The sequence below is a fragment of the Aricia agestis genome, chromosome 4 (assembly GCF_905147365.1).
Source record: "Aricia agestis chromosome 4, ilAriAges1.1, whole genome shotgun sequence".
NCBI classification, from domain to species: domain Eukaryota; kingdom Metazoa; phylum Arthropoda; class Insecta; order Lepidoptera; family Lycaenidae; genus Aricia; species Aricia agestis.
In genome coordinates, this window is record NC_056409.1 from 19195671 (window position 1) to 19215596 (window position 19926).

General features: G+C 37.7%; 3 protein-coding genes across 3 annotated transcripts in view; 1 reads left to right on the forward strand and 2 right to left on the reverse strand.

Moving 5' to 3' along the window:
• Window positions 1–703: 703 nt before the first annotated feature.
• On the forward strand, window positions 704–16321 carry LOC121726146 (bilin-binding protein-like). The gene is made up of 6 exons (XM_042113378.1): window positions 704–893; window positions 1927–2024; window positions 8196–8397; window positions 8873–8980; window positions 10237–10412; window positions 16311–16321. Exons 1-5 carry the CDS (start codon window positions 704–706, stop codon window positions 10380–10382), a joined length of 744 nt encoding a protein of 247 aa, XP_041969312.1. The 3' UTR covers window positions 10383–10412; window positions 16311–16321.
• Window positions 13251–14857, reverse strand: LOC121726658 (bilin-binding protein-like). Its single transcript, XM_042114108.1, has 4 exons — window positions 14751–14857; window positions 14029–14245; window positions 13736–13843; window positions 13251–13452 (listed from the first exon to the last, which is right to left on the reverse strand). The coding sequence occupies exons 1-4, from the start codon at window positions 14844–14846 to the stop codon at window positions 13304–13306; spliced, it is 570 nt and encodes a 189-aa protein (XP_041970042.1). The 5' UTR covers window positions 14847–14857; the 3' UTR covers window positions 13251–13303.
• Window positions 15825–19926, reverse strand: part of LOC121726651 — a 37229-nt gene continuing 33127 nt past the window's right edge. The window contains exons 51-58 of the mRNA XM_042114101.1: window positions 19748–19843; window positions 19387–19613; window positions 18979–19186; window positions 18359–18442; window positions 18048–18274; window positions 17481–17706; window positions 17111–17218; window positions 15825–16036 (exon numbers count right to left, since the gene is read on the reverse strand). Of these exons, the coding sequence (XP_041970035.1) occupies window positions 15825–16036; window positions 17111–17218; window positions 17481–17706; window positions 18048–18274; window positions 18359–18442; window positions 18979–19186; window positions 19387–19613; window positions 19748–19843 (1388 nt within the window). The remainder of the gene's footprint in view (window positions 16037–17110; window positions 17219–17480; window positions 17707–18047; window positions 18275–18358; window positions 18443–18978; window positions 19187–19386; window positions 19614–19747; window positions 19844–19926) is intronic.

Consider the following 19926-nt stretch of genomic DNA (forward strand, 5'->3'; position numbering starts at 1 on the left):
AGAGGTCATGGCCGCCCGCCGATAACCGGCCAATATGTTGGTTTGGCGAAGGCGCAGGCCGACTTTAATCGGGAGAAAGAAGAGGCCTTTCGTTTACAGGCTGAGGAAGAGATTGCTGAGGCAGCGCGGGAGGCGAGGAAAACGCGAGCGACCTTCAGCTCCGCCCGGTCCCAATCCGGACTCCCCGTTTCTTCTCCTTCGTGAGAAGAGGCTATGGAGCGGACATGCGTTGATCTCATGAGGACGGTGGAGACTTCGCTGAAGACCATTGAAATCCAATCTTAAAGGTACCTACGTAAGGTACCTTAAAGAATCAGTGGCGACCATTAAAATGGTCTTCGAAGAACTGAAAGATCGTTCCTCATCGGAGGAGATCAAGAGGCTGGAAGCTCAGAATGCGCGGCTCAAAGAGCAAGTGGCGAAGTTACGCCAGGAGCTTGACGAGTTGCGCAGACAGACCTCCCGGTCAACTGGTGGTGACGTGCGTGAGCTATTGGCTGACCTTTTTCAATATGCTCCAAGACCTTTTTCAATATGCTCAACGCCAGGCTTGCTGGGTTGGAGGACCGTCTCCTGCCCGAGCCGAGATGGAGACCCTCGCTAGCGTCGGACAAAAGGCCGGCGATTGAGGAAGAAATGCCGGGACCCCCTTCTGCAGAAGGCGAAAGGGAAACCGGCTAAGAAGAAGAAGAAGCGGCCCACAATGGCCGCTCAGGTGGCGGCGCAAGGGGGAGCGAACACCAGCTCCACCCGTACAGAGACCCCTTGGACCACGGTGGGTCCGAAAGGTAAGAAGAAGAAGGGGGCGGCTACACCATCTACAGCCGCCCCAAAGAAGAAGAAAAAGAAGAAAGTACCGACGAGGGCATGGAATGCCCTCGTCAACGCTACACGTGAAGGATCGGGATCGCAGTGCATTCATCTACGTCGGTAAACCTTTGCGGAGGGAGTCTGACATACCTCTGCCCCTTCCCCCGAGGGGGCTGGGGATGCGTAATGCTTCCCCCTAACTTCTAAGGTAGGGGCACGATAAATCTAAAAAAAATAAATGATGTGCATTACTATAAAAACTACCAACGAAAAATAAAGACAGAATGAAAAAAAAGGTTTCCACTTTGAATTATTAGGTTGGGGAAAAAGTTTCTTCGCATTTTATATAAAATTCAAAAGTTTTTTTTTTTTTATATAAAGTTTATTTATAATTGATTAAAGTATATAGGTAGGTGCCTTTTTGTTCGACAGCGCTATAAGGCATGCCCTTGATGAACAGAAAAAGGCACAATGTGGACAAAGCTAATGGATTCTGCGTTTCTGTTTCTATGTTAAAATTAATTCAAGATTAACATTTTCTGACAATTAGTAAAATAATAATTGCCAAATAAATTAATGCTAAGAATACAAAATATGTGAAATATGCATCTATACTAATATTATAATCTATACTTAATATTATAATTGGGAAGAGTTTGTTTCTTTGAACGCGCTAATCTCAGGAACTACTGGTCCGATTTGAAAAATTCTATCAGTGTTAGATAGCCCATTTATCGAGGACGGCTATATGCTATATTTTATCACGCTAATACTAAAAGGAGTGAAGAAATAGAGGAAAGTATGGAAAAAACGGGGGAAATTATTTGAAAGGGCTTATTTGAACGTACTGGAGCAATTTTTATGTTATTTGGCACACATGAAGAATAGACCACGTGAAAGGACATATACTTCTTTTTTAGCGAAAAAATGTACGGTTTCCGTGACGTTCCTAAATTACGCGGGCGAAGCCGCGTGGAACATCTAGTATTATTATAATTATAAATTTTATAATCATATAAAAGGTTTGATTACTTTTTGTAATCATTAATCATGTACAATTTGCATCTGTGACTAATTTGTAAATTGTATTTTTGACAAACATGTACGCATTATCAGTAGTGTTTTTTGCGTCTATTTCTTTTGTATCTTCCACGGTGCTTGTCAAAGCCCCGTGTCCAGATGCGAAACCTGCTGCTAATTTTAACTGGCCTGCTGTAAGTATTTCTATCTTAATTTTATAAAATCAACGAGCTTTTACCCGCGGCTTTGCTCGCGTTAAGAAGTACATATTATTATATACAAACTTTCATCCCCTATTTGAACCCCTAAGGGTTGGAATTTATCAAAATCCTTTCTTAGCGGATGCCTACATCTACCTGCATGCCAAATTTCAGCCGAATCCGTCCAGTGGTTTGGGCTGTGCGTTGATAGATCACTATGTCAATCAGTCAGTCAGTCACCTTTGAGTTTTATATAATATATAGATTTGCCCACACTGATAATTACAGAGATTGCTTTTAGTGGAGTCCCCAGAGGTTTCAACCTCCGAAAATTGTAATAGTGAATGGATTTTTGTTTTTGAGGTGTAATTTTCTTTTTTACACTAAGTATAACTTGCAAAGTTAACCAAAAATTTTTTAAAGATAAGCATGAGATAGTACTTTTTGCTGATGACACTTCACTAATTTTTAATGTGAAGAGGCCACAATTTAATTATGACGAGGTAAATAGTGCTCTCTCAAAAATAGTACATTGGTTTAATGCTAATAATTTACTTTTGAACTCTAATAAAACAAAATGTTTAAAATTTATCTTGCCAAATGTTAGGCAAGTACAAACCAATGTACTATTAAATGATGAGAAAATGAATTTAGTAGACACCACCGTATTCCTAGGCATAACGCTGGATTGTAAGTTACAATGGGGTCCACATATTGCGAAACTGGCAGATAAGCTTAGTTCTGCAGCATATGCTGTTAAAAAAATTCGTGAAATCACTGATGTAGAGACCGCGCGATTAGTTTACTTTAGCTACTTTCATAGCATAATGTCTTACGGCATCCTCTTGTGGGGAAACGCGGCGGACATTAATACAATATTTGTGCTGCAGAAGCGAGCTATTCGTTCTATTTATAAGATGTCGTCTTTGGAATCTCTAAGAGAAAAATTTAAAGAAATAAGAATTCTGACCGTCACATCTCAATACATTTTGGAAAATCTCTTATATGTTAGAAAGAACATAAATATTTTCAAAAAGAAAAGTGATAATCATAATGTAAATACTAGAAATAAGAACAAGTTAGCAATACCAATGTTCAGACTAGCCAAAATAAGCAAATCCTTTAAAGGCCAATGTATACGCCTATACAATAAAATCCCAGAAAATGTTCAAAATCTACCTTTAAACAAATTTAAAAAAGCAGTTAAAGAACGTTTGTGTGCTAAAGCGTATTATAAAGTCAATGATTTCTTCGAGGACAGCACACCTTGGGAATAGGGTGGCTCCATGCAGGTTACTTTTCTTTTAATTTTGTTACATAGCTGTAAGCCATAACATTGTAATTTTCCATTTTTTTTTTGCAAAAGATGGCCCCGTGCGAGTTTCTTACGCCGGTTCTTCTCGGCGGGGTAGTTCCCGAACCGGTGGTAGGCAACGTAGTTTCTTCGTTCGACTTTCAAAAAGTGTATCATGATACCCATTTTGAATAAAAAGATATTTTATTTTATTTATTTATTTATTTATTTATTTGGACTTTTAATTTTTTAGTTACTTAATTAAAAATTAATATTTCACCATATTATAAAACCAGATTTTTTTTTATTCCTGTTATTTAATGACTCTTATCGGATTGTTTACATTGAAAATCAACCAAAAACACAATTTTAAAAAAAGGAAAGTTTGCTTTGCTAAGCTAAATGAAACTATAAGATTTTTGCAAAGTTTTTAGAGAATAACGCTCGTCGTAACCAAGATACTTGGTTTGGGAGGATTTTAGGGCTGTAACGAAAAGTGTGTTACACGTACTTATTGTGCGTATTTAATTTTTAGAGAAAGCTTAGATAAATGATGGGTCTCGTTCAATCATTTATCTAAGGAGAAATGATTAGTTATAAGTATTTTAAAACGTTTTAACATCTCCAAAAATATGTAAAACAGACCAAAATTGTTTTTCTACATTTGTTGTGTTTGATGAGATTAATTGTGGTCCATCACGCCATGGACACTTTTTTTTCTTTTTAATATAAGTAATATTAAAAAATATATATATATTATATATATATATAGCGGTGTAGCGGCCAGTAGGTCCGACATTTTCCGATTTCCTTAGATTTTATGCTGCTCCACCCTTTGCCTTTAGATGTTGTGACATTGGCTTGGTGGAGAGGGGTCACTCAAGCTGGGTGGAGTTTCTAGGGTGTAACGGCCGTTCCCAATATTTGATCTATCTCTGGTTTTGCCCTACTAGAGATAGGAATAGCTCACATTAGACATTAGAGACATATATTTTATGTCAATTGTGAGCTATTCCTATCTCTAGTAGGGCAAAACCAGAGATAGATCAAATATTGGGAATGGCCGTTAAAGATATATCGTTCTGTGTCGAATCTACCCGCCATGTGTCTTAGGACTTTATCGTTCCTGTCTTTTATAGCCATGTTATAATCTTTTATGTGTTCGGTTGACACCTCCGTGGCTCTTTTTATGAAGCTTGCCACAGCATCTCCATCAGTGTCAGTGTAATAGACACAGGTGTTAGTGTGCCGGGATATGGCTACAACTGCATGAGGAACGCTGTCATGGATTGCCAGCTTTCGGGACTTGGTCTGTATGATGATCACCGAGGGACTCGTTAATTCCTGAGCTTCATGGATTGTGAGGACGCGAGAGTCCGTTCTCGATCCATAGCCTGTATTAGTGAGGGCTGCTTTCTCCTCTTGTGTGTGGACAAGATACAGGGTATTTAGATCGGTTTTAGGTATTCTCGCTCCTGTATACTTCATTAGCTTTAGGGACCGCACAATTTCCTTCGATGAATAGATGTTATTATAGACCATGCTTAAGGCGTATGCCACATCCATAGGGCTCCTGTGTGTGCAAGACAACTCCTGGGTGATGCTGGTTACCAGGTTTGGACGAGTGTAATTTTAAAGAGGTTTTCACGCTCTATAAACGGGAGTTGGTTAATATCTCCAATGAGGATGACATCGTTGGCGCCTGTTAACTGATTCGCCATGACGATTGTGCCGAAATGGTGCATGAGGGCCTCGTCAACTATCAACCTTTTGTAGGTTTCTTTTGTCCCATTTACCAGCAAAGAGGCCATGGTACGAACTTTATCTTTAACTTTGTTGCCAGTTCGTAGCGATAGCCTTTGCTTTAGATCCTCGACTGCTTCGATTGTCGTTGTTATTATAATGTCTGTTTCCTCATTGAAGTTATTAATGATCCAAGTTATCTTCCCACATCCAGGAACCCCATTGACCCTCGAGTTGTTGATAGGTTTCGCGAATATATCCCAGTCCATGCTGGATTCGGGGTCCCCAGATAGGACTTCTGCCATTTCTAGTATCCTGTCTTCCAGCATTATTCTGGTACATTCCGCTATTACCACTACTGGATCCTCAGATTTTGTGATAAATTTGAGTGTTCCCGTGCGTTTTGTCTCATCCTCGTCCAGAACCACGAATCCGCAGTCGGCACTTAATGCCGCCATATACTGCCCTGTCATCGCCCCAGCAATTATTGTGGAGGTGACATTGTCGTATACAGCAGCTTTTGCATCCTCGAGTCTCACTTCTAACAGCTTTTGATTTTTTCGCTGATAGGCCTGCATGATCTTATTGCAGGTCAAGAGCTTTATGGTCTTATTTGCTCTTATTATCGCCTGAAACTCGAGGAAGGCATTTATTATATGATCTTCGGGGTTCTGGGCCAGTCTGAGTTTTGGCGGGAGCACTTGCCCGAGATTGGCCCTATATCTTTTGTTTTTATTTGCCGGTGTTTGTGTAGATGGTTCCCTCAAAAAAACCTCCATTGCTAAAGCCTGCCGATTTGTTTGTGACGAAGCCTTGATCCGAGAAAGGGTGTTTTTATCCTCGATCATTCTTCCACGATGAAGTACCTTTTTGATGGAGCCCACAAACGCTTTTAATTTGGCCGTTGAGTTTAGAGACTTCTTAATTTCATTTTTATCTCTCTCTTTCTCATCCTCTTCTCCCGTGATGCTTGGAGTCGTTCACTTGCGGAGGATGGAAAAATGAACGGTTCTCGCGCGATAAACGAGTTTTGGCGCAACGAAGTTGCACGCGTCATCTAGTCAACTATATTGTAACTTTTAAGATGTATTTATCACAAAAGCGACTTATTTTATCGTTATAAAGTCAAACTTTCGTTTGGTAAGTAATCAGTATGTAGTTTAAGTAATTATAAATGTCACAATATCACAATAAAGTAAATATTATTATTAATTACACTATGTATGTTTTAACATATAATATATATACATATATACTAAACGAGTACTGACATTTAAAATAGCTACATAGGCCTCCATATGGCTATTTATTTTTGCAGGGTAAGTTGGAATGGCACTTGGAAGTACTTACAAAATAATTTATTTTTATAGCACAGACATATTGATGTAGATGATGTACGTCAACAATTCTGGATATTGTCAGCACGCCGCATCATTCGACATAAAACGTATAAATGTATAAGATGTTTCCGTTGCCGCGCTCAGCCCGAAATGCCTGTCATGGCTGACCTTCCAGCCGACAGAGTTATACCTCAGCCCGTATTTAGTCACGTGTCTACAGATTTTGCCGGCCCATTTTTACTTAAATCGAGTCAACTACGAAATGCTAAGTTAATAAAAGGTTACTTTTGTATATTCGTTTGTCTCACTACAAAGGCGGTTCACTTGGAACCCGTATCCGCACTTTCTACAGATGCATTTATTGCCACGTTACAAAGATTTTGCTCACGTCGTGGTGTTCCCGTTTTAATACGTTCCGATTGCGGCACAAACTATGTAGGTGCTAGGAATCAGCTCCTAGAAGTTCAACAATTTCTCAATGACAATAATGACGCTATTTCCCATAAACTCTCAGCTCAAAATATAACTTGGTTACTTAATCCGCCCAAGGCCCCGTGGATGGGAGGCATCCACGAGATTAATGTTAAATCTACCAAGCAACTTCTCTACCGTGTAATCGGTGAACAACGCCTCACATTTGAGGAATTCTCAACTCTGCTCGCTAGAATTGAGGCCGTATTAAATTCTCGGCCCATCAGCCCACTATCGTCCGATCCTACGGACTATCAGCCCCTCACAGCCGGCCATTTCCTCATAGGCCGTCCGCTCACAGCTCTTCCCGAGCACACAATAGATGACAGAGTCATCTCCCCCCTTAAGCGCTTTCAGCTCATTCAATCTCTCTCTCAGCGTTTTTGGGCTCTCTGGACCAAGTCCTACCTCCATACCCTTCAAATCCGCTCCAAATGGCTTTCCTCTTCCTCTCCACCCAAAATTGGGGAACTGGTTCTGCTCAAAGAAGACAATCTGCCTCCGCTCCAATGGAAGATGGGAAGAATCACACGCCTACTACCTGGGAAGGATGGAGTCATCAGAGTTGTGGACTTGGCCACCTCACAAGGCCAGCTGCGGAGACCTGTCGGCAAGATTGCCCGGCTCCCACTGGATTCAGCTCAAGATGGGGATCAGCTCACGCCCATTGCCGGGCCCCCCCAGGATGTTCGCGCCAAACTTTAGCGCGACGAATGTGGCAGTTGGCAACACTGCGCATGAGTCTGCGCTGTCAGCTGTCATACGTTTTGACATGCCAATGACACAGTCCATTACCGGCGCGCGATCGTTACATACGAAAAATATCGGCTAGCCGTTCCCGTGATTCGCGATAAATCCTCAGCTCAGTGAAATAGAAGGTGACAGTGTCGTGTGACTGCGAGCATCAGCACATCAGCTCATCCCATCTCAGCTCATCTGCCCAGCTACCTCAGCCACCAGGTAACCCCAGTTTCCTTTCTGCCCATCGTTGTAGTGTAGGGGTCCTCGCCCCTACAGTAGTACAGTTTTTATTGCAAAGGCATTTTTAAATCCCTGGCCGGTTCCAGTGGATTGTAGGTTAGTAACAGACCGTAGTCTCGCCCCGCTATCCCATTGATATCTTAAATGTTTTACATTTCCGATTACTATTTAGGAAATATATATTATATTTCCTAGGAAATGTATCTAATATAATTAATTTTACACATTTCCGTACGATTTTAGGAATTACATACATTTCCTAGGAATTGTATATAATGACGGATTACATACATTTCCGGTAACAGCTTTATTATAATCAAATCCACTTGTTTTTAGTACAAGGGAGTATGGTACGAAATAGCCAGGTATCCTGACGACTGGGAGAAAAAAGGCGACTGTGGGGTGATGGAGTACGACGTCAACAACCCCAACAATGCCTTCAACCTCAGCAACGTCGTCAACGGGAAACGCACGTCCGTGCTAGGTACAGTGAAGACCGAAGGAGGAGTCCTGTTACATGACTCTTCAGATTTTACAAGTAAGTAAATGTAGTATCACAGAATGAGGTCATTTAATTTTAAAGTGATTCAACCGATTTTGCTGAAATTTCGTATGGAGATACATTAAGTCCCAGGAAAGGACGTAGGATACTTTTTATCTTGGAAAAATGTACGGTTGACGCGCAATAAACGAATTTTGGCGCAACGGAGTTGCGGGTGTCACCTAATAATTAATAAAATATGATTGTAGCTGATTTTAGAGACTGGGGAATATTAAGCAAAGTTGAGAGGGAGGGAAGGGAGAGAGTTACTAGCATATATACAGTAAATAATCCGACCAAAATCTGATATGTTTCACACGTCGGAATACTGACAGAAACGTTGTCGAACATTGAATATTTTTTTTATTTACTGTCTATGCTGGTGCCTTCTAGCGTGAAAACATTGAAGTAATTTATCCTGTTGGGATAGATAAGGTTTCAATTTTGTAATTATAACTTTAATTTGTTTCAGATTTAGAAGGGACTTCTGTTATTCCTGTAAACATTGTCGAGGTTGACTATAACAACTACGCTATAGTTTACGAATGTAAATATGACGAGGCGAAAAAAATTAGACATGGTAACTTATATTTATTAGAAATTAATTTCATAACGACCTTATCATTAAACGAAGAATCTTATATCTTCTATAAACAACGAGCAATTCTTGTATATATATATATATACAAGAATATATATAGAAATATAGAAATATATTTCAATTATATATATATATATATATATATATATATATATATATATATATATATATATATATATATATATATATATATATATATATATACATATATACATATACATATATATATATATATATATATATATATATATAATTGAAATCTCGGAATTAGTATATATAGGGGGTTTCGGGGGCGATAAATCGATCTAGCTAGGAATCATTTTTAGAAAATGTCATTTTATTCGTGTTTTATCGAATACCGAGCAAAGCTCGGGCAAATAGCTACTAATAATAATATAAGCTGACACTTGTATCATTCAGTTACAAATCTAATTGATTTTCTAATGCATGAGACAGACAATGTAGGAACAGTTACAAAAAATAGTCTTGTCTAATATCCGGTTTCTGAGGTTTTTTGACAAGAGTTTATCTTTTCAATAGCGTTTTTAGGGTTCCGTACCTAAAGGGTAAAAACGGGACCCCATTACATAGACTTCGATGTATATCCATCTGTCCATCTGTCTCCAGGCTGTAACTCAAAAAAGGTAATAGCTAAAGAGTTGAAATTTTCACAGATTCTGTATATCTGTTGCCGCTACAACAACAAAATATATACTAAAAACAAAATAAATTTAATATTTAAAGGGGGCTTCGATACAACAAACGTGATTTTTTTAACATTTTTTGCTCGTTATTAATGGTGACAACAGGTAGCCACCTGAAATGTTCACAAATTACTCAGTTTTATTTGTACTTTAATAATTCATAATAAAATTTAAATGAAATTCATAATTGAGGGCTCCCATACAAAAACACTCATATTTTTCTTATTTTTCACTATAGTGGTACGGAACCCTTCGTGCGCGAGTCCAACTCGCACTTGGCCGATTTTTGATTGGTTTTTGACGTTAGTGAATCAAAAACGATAAAATAATGAATAGATAAACTGCTTCAGTAAGGGCCTGTTTCACCACTTCCTGATAAGTGACGAATAGGCTATCCATCAATTAACTTGACAGATCAAGTATAAAGAATCTGTCAAAAAAGTTGTGAATAGCCTATTCGGAACCTTAAACAGACCCTAAGAGAAGTAATTTACAGCAGCTTTCAAAAGAAACGGCAACTTTTCGTTACAGATTTCTGTTGGATCATCACAAGAAGTCGAAAACCAAGCGACGACGTCAGGAGTAAAATTGATAACTATATAGCATCGAGTGGATTCATTGATAAAAGCAAACTTGTTTACAGTCATCTTAGCGATGAAGCATGCTTGTTGAAATAACTTACAAAATGGGATGTTTTTATTAATTTAGTAGTACTCGTAGAAATCACATCAGACGATCATGGTATCATGGTATGGTCTACATGAATCAATTTATCTGATATAGTACTTACGTTACACTATTCAAGGTTAGCATCGGATGATATAATATTACTGTGTATGGTAAACATATTAGTGTTCATAAGTAGCAATATAGTATTGTACAAATAAATTATTATTGAAAAGAATTTTATATTTCATTGCTTAGTCCGATAGATGACGAAACCAAAGTTATTATATTAATGTTAAATTGAGAATAAACTTAAAAATAACCTCTAATTTTAAAACTCTAATATGACGTGTCATTAATCAGAATACAAAATGTAGGAACCATCAAATCACTGGAAGTTGGTTATAACTGTTACTTAAAGACAAACTCAAAATAATGATCTAAAGTATAATATTATCATCAGCCCGCTTAGGGTTAGAAATTATTTCTTGACTAAGCGGGCTGATGATAATATTATATTTTAGATCATGTCAGCTTTAAAACAAAAATAAAAATGATCAGCATTGGTCCATTCGTTTATTGCTACCATATAATACGATAGAATACAGTGTGTAAAAATTGAGAACCTAAAAAGCGGCGATTTTACAATTCACTTTGGAGTTCCCCAGGGTAGTACACTACTATTATTCCTAATATATATTAATGACCTGTGTCAATTAGCTATACCACATGCAAAAATTATAACTTTTGCCGATGACACGGTTTTACTTTTTAGCGGTAAAAATTGGGCTGATGTTTACACATATGCACAAAATGATTTTAATGCGGTAACTGAATGGCTACGATTAAATCTCTTAACTTTAAACACAAATAAAACTAAATACATTACATTCTCGTTAAGAAATAAAAATGATACTAACATGCATTACAGTATAATATCTCATAAATGCCCAGAGTATAGTAGCCGTGGCTGCGAAGTGCGATTGTGCAAAAATTGAGAAGACTGACACAGTTAAATACCTAGGAATAGTATTTGATAATAACCTATCCTTCCGGGAACATATTAACTGTTTAGTAGCTAGAACACGCAAACTGATGTATGTGATCAAAAACCTTCGTCACGTTGCCTCCAAGGAGCTTGTAAGGTCTGTATACCTTGCGCTGGTCCAATCACAGCTGAGCTACTGTATTTCTGCTTGGGGAGGTGCTGCAAAGAACCTTATGTTAAAACTTGAAAGATCTCAGAGAGTAGTACTAAAAGTAGGTTATTACCGTTCGCCAGCTTTATGTCCTTCAGACTATACTAAAACAACACTGCATATCTTCCTTCGATCCTAATATAATAGAAAAACGTCGCAGAAAAGATAGAGTTTTTAATTGGCCAAAATGCAATACCTCATTCGCACAACGCTTTTTTGATTACTAAAATTAATAAGAGTCTAAAAATTTACTCTTTGACGAAACAGAAATGTAAGTCTGTAGTGACTCAATGGTTACAAAATTTGAAATACGGTCCTACAGAGAACTTACTTCAAGTACATTTACTCTTATTAAAAACAGTTTATATTTTATTTTATATTGTAATATATATAGGACGGCGCATGGTAAAACTTCTTTTATATTGCGCCGTATAACATTAAGATTTTTGTAATTTTTATTGATAAATAAAGGTTAAAAAAAATATATTTTCATAATGCTGTATCATGCTATGATTGTAAATCGGAATCCCACCTAAATAAATATAATGTTCCTTGGGGTGAGGACCTGGTGATCATCATCATCATCATCAATACAGGCATGACCTATAATGGACACCGCTCCTTACAATTTCACCTGACTATCGAAAAATCTGTTATTATGTATGTATCTTAAACTTGTATTGTGAGGAGAAATAAAGATTATTATTATTATATGACTGACAAACACACACACACACACACACACAAACACAAGAGGCGTTATAAGTTTTTTTTTATGAAATAAGGGGGCAAATGAGCAAACGGGTCACCTGATGGAAAGCAACTTCCGTCGCCCATGGAAACTCGCAGCATCAGAAGAGCTGCAGGTGCGTTGCCGGCCTTTTAAGAGGGAATAGGGTAATAGGGGTGGGTAGGGATGGGAAGGGAATAGGGAAGGGTAGGGGACTGGGCCTCCGGTAAACTCACTCACTCGGCGAAACATAGCGCTAGCGCTGTTTCACGCAGGTTTTCTGTGAGAACGTGGTATTTCTCCGGTAGAGCCGGCCCATTCGTACCGAAGCATGGCTCTCCCACGTATAGTTTTATTGATAAGTGAAATTTATAACACCCCTTAAATTATTTTGTTTAACCATTTAAGTCTGGTGCAAAACTAAGATTGAACCACTATCTTCGTAACGTAGTTTCAATATTTTAGGGTGGTGTGCAAAATCACAAAAATTAGGGGTAGTTAATAGCTTGATGTCAATGTAGTCAAGAAACGGGCAGATGTGATTGAAAATATTCTTGCAATCTAGCTGTCCAAAATTTCGTAATAGTATTATGTATTGTTTATAATTACTGTAGTTATAAAATACCGTACTGACGGACAGAGTGAAATCACAAGACTTCCTTCTACGAAGTTTGAACCCTACAATCATTAAAAATAAAATATTTGTCACTTGCAATACGAGATACCTACAAGACCAATACGAGAGAAGTATTGTTTAATAATAAAATATGTATCCCTTGTAATATAATATTGATATGAATAGGATGTGTGTTAAATAAATATTATTTACACACAACATAACCAATATAACTTAAAACATTATTAATAATAATAGCATATTATAGTTTTAGCTGCTTTTAGATAAGTATTTGTAAACAAGTTTAAAGGCAAATAAAGAAAAAGGGGAGATAGCTAGAATAATTTTATTTAAGGTGACTATCAGGATATCTTTAACTTAAATTGATTAGACAGTGATTTTGCAAGCTTCTTCAGAAAAGTCAACTTCTTCGTATTTCTTTTCCACGAGGACTGGGGAGTCCTTGATGATTTTGATAACCTTTTCCCTGTCTTCAGGGGAAATGCTCTTGGATCTACCCAGCACCCAGGAGAGGTCTGAAAGAAATGAAAATAATTCATTAGCTAAGTATAAATAACCAACATTGACCCTTGAAAATAATATTTAGTTAATAGTAGTAGAAAAGATGAATCTAACAGTCGAATCTATCTTCTTTCTTCATAAAATGAAGAAAGAAGATTTTATATTATGTCGTCTTTGCTTGTGCTAAGAAAATATTTCCTGAAATGAAAATTGCTGTCACCAATCCGAAACTTGTATCCGTGCCACAATTTTTTTTGTTACTGCACGTTCCCTTTAGTAACGTTACAAGACACTTACCCATATGAATGTTGTTAGCCTCGTCGTGTTTGCAGTAGTGCAGGATGGCGTAGGTCTTGTAGTCAGTAGCAATGACGTTCAGTTTGCTGTCCACCATTTTTCTGCTAGCTGGAGAAGAGACGAAAACGTTACATATTTTAATAATTTTGTAGAAGGGATTGTCATAAAGCTTTGTACTCAAAGAAAGTAATATTTTTAGGCATTCTTTATTAAGAAGGCTTTTTTCTATGATATTCCTAGTAGCAGTTCTTAAAATAGAGGCAACTAAGATACGAACAATCAAATCTACTCACGTCCGTATGGGTATGAGCAGATCAGTTTTCCATGGTTGGCCGCCTCAGGGTCCAGTTTGCCGACTCCGTCAATGCATCGCTCCTTGCCGTTGAGGACGTTGCAGTTCTTGATTTTGAAAGTGTCTCCTTCCAACGTGTATTCAGCCCTGCCACACATGCCCTGTTCCCTCGCGGTGTTCTTGTATCTGGCTAGCTCGTACCATGTACCTTGTGCGAACTGTAACATAATGTAGGAGTTTGTTTTAGCAGAGCCGTACAATAAAAAGTTATATTTGAGTTTTTAGATGACATATTATTGTATCATTAAAGAACGTCCGCAACTACGTTGTGCCTAAATTTGTTTATCGCGCCGGAACCGTACATTTTTCCGGGATAAAAACTATAATTTGTCTTTCCCGGGACTCAAGATATCTCCATGACCAGCAAAATCATTTCAGCAGTTTAAGCGTGAAGAGGTATCAGGTAACAGACAGACTCATAGACATGAGACAGACAGACAGACACACTTTCGCATTCATTATATTAGTATTTAAGTATTTATAATATGTGTATGGATAGTATGGAAGTATGGATGGAAGAAATTGATTGATAGGACCTACGTCATTTAGTCGGATTATTTTATTTCAATATTGGTCGTAAGCTATCGGCTGGGTTTGATATAATTATTATCACAACTAAATTACTTACACCATCTGATATTTAAAAACTTTGTCAGAACTTACTTCGTCATATTTAAAGTCAGCGACGGTGTCCACCGGGGGACAGCTGTGGTCAGCAGCAGCTGCAGCCACCAGGGCGAGTAGGACAAATCGGTACATGGTTGCCAAGGTTCAGATCTGACTGACAACAAAGTCTCCGGCGCCGGTATTTATAAAATTGTTAACTTTTATCTCTGGTCAAACGTTAAAGGTCTACTGTTATCCGAATACTTTCGGGCTTCTAAAAAGTTGAGATAATTTTGATGTTTTTTTGCTTATGGAATTTTTGGTAATCATCTCACTGCCGCACTCAGAGACGATTATTAATTACTTAATTGTATTTAAATAAAGATTTTGACTTAAGCGCCAAACTGCATACATTATCTGTCAAAGACGTCATTTAATTATCATTAAATGTCTCTGAGTACGGCGCGGCGCGCGGTTAGATGCATTTGTTGTAAAAACATATTTTACGTACCGTAACTGTTTTTATGATATCTTCTTATTCGGTTTGGCGTTTAAATATTGAAATAAAGGTAACAATGCCTGTTGCTACCTTACGCATTATCTTGTTGTTAATGTTTTAAAGGTTTATTTTGCGCTTATCCATCATTGCACTAATACTAATATAGTCAAAATAATATCACCATACCTTAACAAATACAATAATTTTAACTTGCTGTTTTTATTACTTTTGGAACGAAGTTCCTTATCACGCGTTGCGAAAAGGGGCTAGACGGAAAAAGTTGTAACGACATGACACAAAATTGTCAATATATTACAACTAGAGCAAAAATGCTATAATAGTTGTAAGCCGTGCGGTAGCGCGTGTTTCTCTCTCTGTTTCTCTTTTTTTTTTTTTTTTTATTATAACAACGTTTCATCGTGGTGTCCCTTGACACCTCTCAAGTTAAAAAAAATTCAATTAAGCTAGGTTGTATTTATTGTTTAGGATAATTTTGGCGTGATAGGATAAGCGACAAAACCATTGAATAGAAGCATAATCAACTTAAGATTGAGAACAAGAGAGTAAAAAAAAAATCATACTATTTGCTATTATATTTTATTAATAAAAATAAATAAAAATAAACTACTACATTAAGATAATGCATTAACGATAACACAAAGTAACAATACAATAATACTACTGTAGACAGTCGCCGACGAACTGGGCTCGTCGCAGTCTTCGCTCTGTTCCACCTGGATGAAGTAAGGCTGGTGGAGCTCCGGTCTGCGTGATATTAACGCGTTGATGGTGGTGACGTCAGCTTCGAGCATGCTACGAGTCCTACTCAGCTTCCATACGCCAACTGAAAACAGATTTTACTGATTAATTGGTTTGAATTCAATCATTGTGTTATTATTTGTACTATCAGAGAAGTTGATTCATAGGCAGATGGTAGACCTATGTAACTTGGTCGCGTTATGTCAACAGAACTGTACAATTAACGAATGTCGACGTGACGTGGGTCTGTCAACTGCCTATGAATCAATTTCCTCGATGGAACACATACACGATTTCATTTCTGAATATAATAAATATGACAAAACGAGTGGACCGAAAGCAGACCAGAAAGCAAAGAGATAAATTGTAGATTAGCTTTGTCCACACTGTGCTTTTTTTTTGTTCATCAAGGGCATGCGTTATAGCGCAGTCAACAGCGAACGTGAGGCATGCCGCATGCCCCTGACGCGCGTTGAAATCGTAGCGCTCGCTATGACACTTTTCTTTCAACGCGGGTGGATTTTGACGCATTCAATTATTGAATATGCCAAAGAAAGTTGAATAAAAAGGAGATGACGAAATTTGAAGACGCAATTGCATAATGTGGACATAGCTAATAGCTTTGTCCACACTGTGCCTGTTTCTGTTCGTCAATGGCATGCGTTATAGCACAGTTAACAGCGAACGTGAGGAATACCCGCGACGCATGCCCTCTGACCGTATCCAAAACTTTCGCTTTGTTATTTTGTTTCTGGAATTCCTTATAACCAAATAAGCCGCACATATTCCACCCAGTAAAACGTTCTCGTCGCACATGTTACAAAGCTGACAGACACTGAAACTGAACAAAAATAACAATGCTGGCGTTGCGTTCGTTAACGCCTTCAATTATTGAAAGCGCCAAACGAAATTTGAATACAAAGAAGATGACGAAAATTGAAGACGAAAGCGCATAGTGTGGACATAGCTAGTAGGTGATTAAGCTGCCTTTTAGACAATTGCATCGCATACACGCATACTACTCCTTAAAATCTTGAATCACCTTTAGACCTCATAAATTTGATAGTGAGTCCCAGATTTAGTAGCCACAACTTAAAAAAGTTGCCTGTATATAAAGGTCGTTCTGCAATGTAACCAAACTAGTGTCATAACAACTTACCCGATCGGTGGAAGTCTCCTACATTAACGCAGCTGTACGCCACCGAGTATGAGAGGTAGTTCGTCTCCAACACGTAAAGCCACATCGACACCATGGTGGGATTCTCTTCTGTAAAAAAAAAGAAAATGAATGAATCTCTGACAGAGGATATACCACGTTTGTCTTTCGGCAATTGTCATGTTTTTATCACAAATTTCCACAGAATAACAAAGCATTTTAGTAGAATAACAAAGAGTTTTAGTAACGTGGATTTAAAACTGGAATTCAATGTAATTTTATATAGACAACAAGTGTTTACTTTATAAGTTAGTCCTTCCATCTCTCATTATGAAGTGGAAAAGTTTTTCTTGTAAATTCTTAGTTTACTTACCATCATCACCATCTCGGATGGGCAGATTGACGACTAGCTTAGCGGATCCGTCAGTTGAATTCACAGTAGCTGTTCCAGTCACTGTGTCCAGTGCGTCCTCGATCACTTGCCAGTTCAGGACAGTCACTACGCCAGTGTCCTCGTCCAGCGTGTACCTGGCACCGACGCAAGATCCACTTTCGTGGATCTGAGGGTACCTCTCTATCTGATACCATGTCCCTGTGTACTGTGAAAATGCAATATTTTAACTCCTATGTTAATAAAAATGGACCTGTCTGATTAGGATAATGTAAAATTAAAGATTTGAAAAATTACATAAAAATATAACGAAAAAAAATAACTCAACATTTTTTAAAGATCAAAAAATTCTATATATATTTATTAATCAAAATATTATAAGTTTAAACCATAAAGTTAATATACCTAGCGGAATAGAGCAACAATCTCGAGCTGTCAAACGAAACCAAAATTGAAAAAAAAGAGCTTGCTCAGGCCTTTGTTTCTCTATTCCGCTAGGTATATTAACTTTATGGCTTGAACTACATTTTAAGGTAACCTTAAACTTACTTGTGCTGGATCGAACTGCTGTTGAACTGGTATATTCTCATCACACTGTCCAGGTAGGATCACCTGGTCACCGCTCTGTTCTGGGTAGTGGAAACAGGCGTCATCACTTTGGTTTACTGCCAGGTAGAAATGTGGTTCCAGCACTCTATTAGCAGCAATGAGTGGTGCCATAGAATATTGCGCAGCTTGTGTTAGACTTCTTGCTTTACTGTGTTTTGCGCTCCATACTACAAAATTAAAAAAAAAAACATTCATTGGGCAACAATATAACTTAATTATTCACATATTTTTTTTGCGAAATGAGAACTTACCTCTCATATATTCACTATCAGGAATATTCTCGCAAGAGTACAATAGAGAATAACTATCATAATCTGTCGCAAGCACCCATACGTCTGAAATTATAAGAAAAAGGTCTAAAAATCGATATGTCAAGATATGTTTTATTCATTTCTACTTCTACCAAATATTTTATGTAACGGTTCTAGGATATATTGCGAATGTAAGAGAGATCCTTGGCCTGGGAAGTCTTCATTTTGAAGAGAAAACGATTTACTGCGGCAGGCAACTCAAAAGTTTTACTTAACTCAATGTTAAATTGAAGTTAATCTATATATATAAAACTCAAAGGTGACTGACTGATTGACATAGTGATCTATCAATGCACAGCCCAAACCACTGGACGGATCGGGCTGAAATTTGGCAAGCAGGTAGATGTTATAACGTAGGCATCCGCTAAGAAAGGATTTTGATAAATTCCAATCCCAAGGGGTTCAAATAGGGGATGAAAGTTTGTATATAATAATACTTTTTAACGCGAGCGAAGCCGCGGGCAAAAGTTCGTTAATCATAAACTCTGAGTGCGGCCGCTATTATGAATACGTTATAAAAAGTTATATCTATTTTGGCCAAATAAATGTTGGCTACGTACCTTCAACACGTCCATCGCTGTAAGTCTTCGTGAGTCTGCCATCACTGGTAACTGTGACTGTACTGGTGCTACTTTCAGCGACGACGTCGAAGACGCTGGTATCGACGACTTGGTATTGGTTGCCTACAGCGCTGAAGGTTGAGCTGATGCAGTCACCAACATTGCCGTCGACTGGATACCGCTCGATTTCATGCCACCATCCTTCATACTGTCAAGAACAATAATATTTTTTATAAAAATATATCCGAGGATGAGACCTTGTTAATAGTTTGTTTCTCTATCCACACATGCTAAATACTACTTATACTAAAAATAGTAACAGTGGTTATCAAGAAACCTGTAAGTAGGTATATAAATTCACTTGTTTAACGTATAAAATTGGTAACTTTTAAGAGCCACTGCACTTACCCTCTGGGGGTCAAATCCATTCATTCCAGATATTTCTTCGCATCGACCACGGAAGAGAGGAGCCTCATTTGTGTTAACCTCTGGTATGTAGAAACAAGAGTCTTCCGTTTGACTAGTCGGTTGATAGTATTCTTCTAGCAGTCCCTGGGTTGAATCGATGATTGGTTTCATGATTTCCTCCGCTTCACTACTTAAAGTTGGACCGCGACTGAGTTTCCAGCTTGTAACTAAAAGATAGAAACAATATTTCTATTAATTGTGCTAAATGTTCTATGATTTAGACTTTAAGTTGAATATTAAGGGGTAGTTGTAATTTTTAAGAGGTATGGTAAAGGGTTATTTTTTATTCACAATAAGTTACCTTGTCTATTTCCATTATCTAAGTTTCTGCAACTGTACACCAGCGCAAAACTTTCGTAGTCCGTTTCAAGTACGTAGTAATTGGCCACGTTGACTACTGAAACACAAAACATTATATTAATTATTATTATTATGTACACGCATATATGATCAAAGAGAATAATATAATCACTACGTTTT

What these genes read in the sequence shown, in the direction of transcription:
- LOC121726146 (XM_042113378.1), top strand. Translation starts at nt 704, where the DNA reads ATGGCCGCTCAGGTGGCGGCGCAAGGGGGAGCGAACACCAGCTCCACC. An exon ending in CTAATTTTAACTGGCCTGCT is followed by an intron (nt 2,025 to 8,195) that starts GTAAGTATTTCT and finishes ACTTGTTTTTAG; the next exon opens with TACAAGGGAGTATGGTACGA. An exon ending in TGACTCTTCAGATTTTACAA is followed by an intron (nt 8,398 to 8,872) that starts GTAAGTAAATGT and finishes AATTTGTTTCAG; the next exon opens with ATTTAGAAGGGACTTCTGTT.
- LOC121726658 (XM_042114108.1), bottom strand. Translation starts at nt 14,846, where the DNA reads ATGTACCGATTTGTCCTACTCGCCCTGGTGGCTGCAGCTGCTGCTGAC. An exon ending in CTGACTTTAAATATGACGAA is followed by an intron (nt 14,246 to 14,750) that starts GTAAGTTCTGAC and finishes ATTATGTTACAG; the next exon opens with TTCGCACAAGGTACATGGTA. An exon ending in CTGCTCATACCCATACGGAC is followed by an intron (nt 13,844 to 14,028) that starts GTGAGTAGATTT and finishes TCTCTTCTCCAG; the next exon opens with CTAGCAGAAAAATGGTGGAC.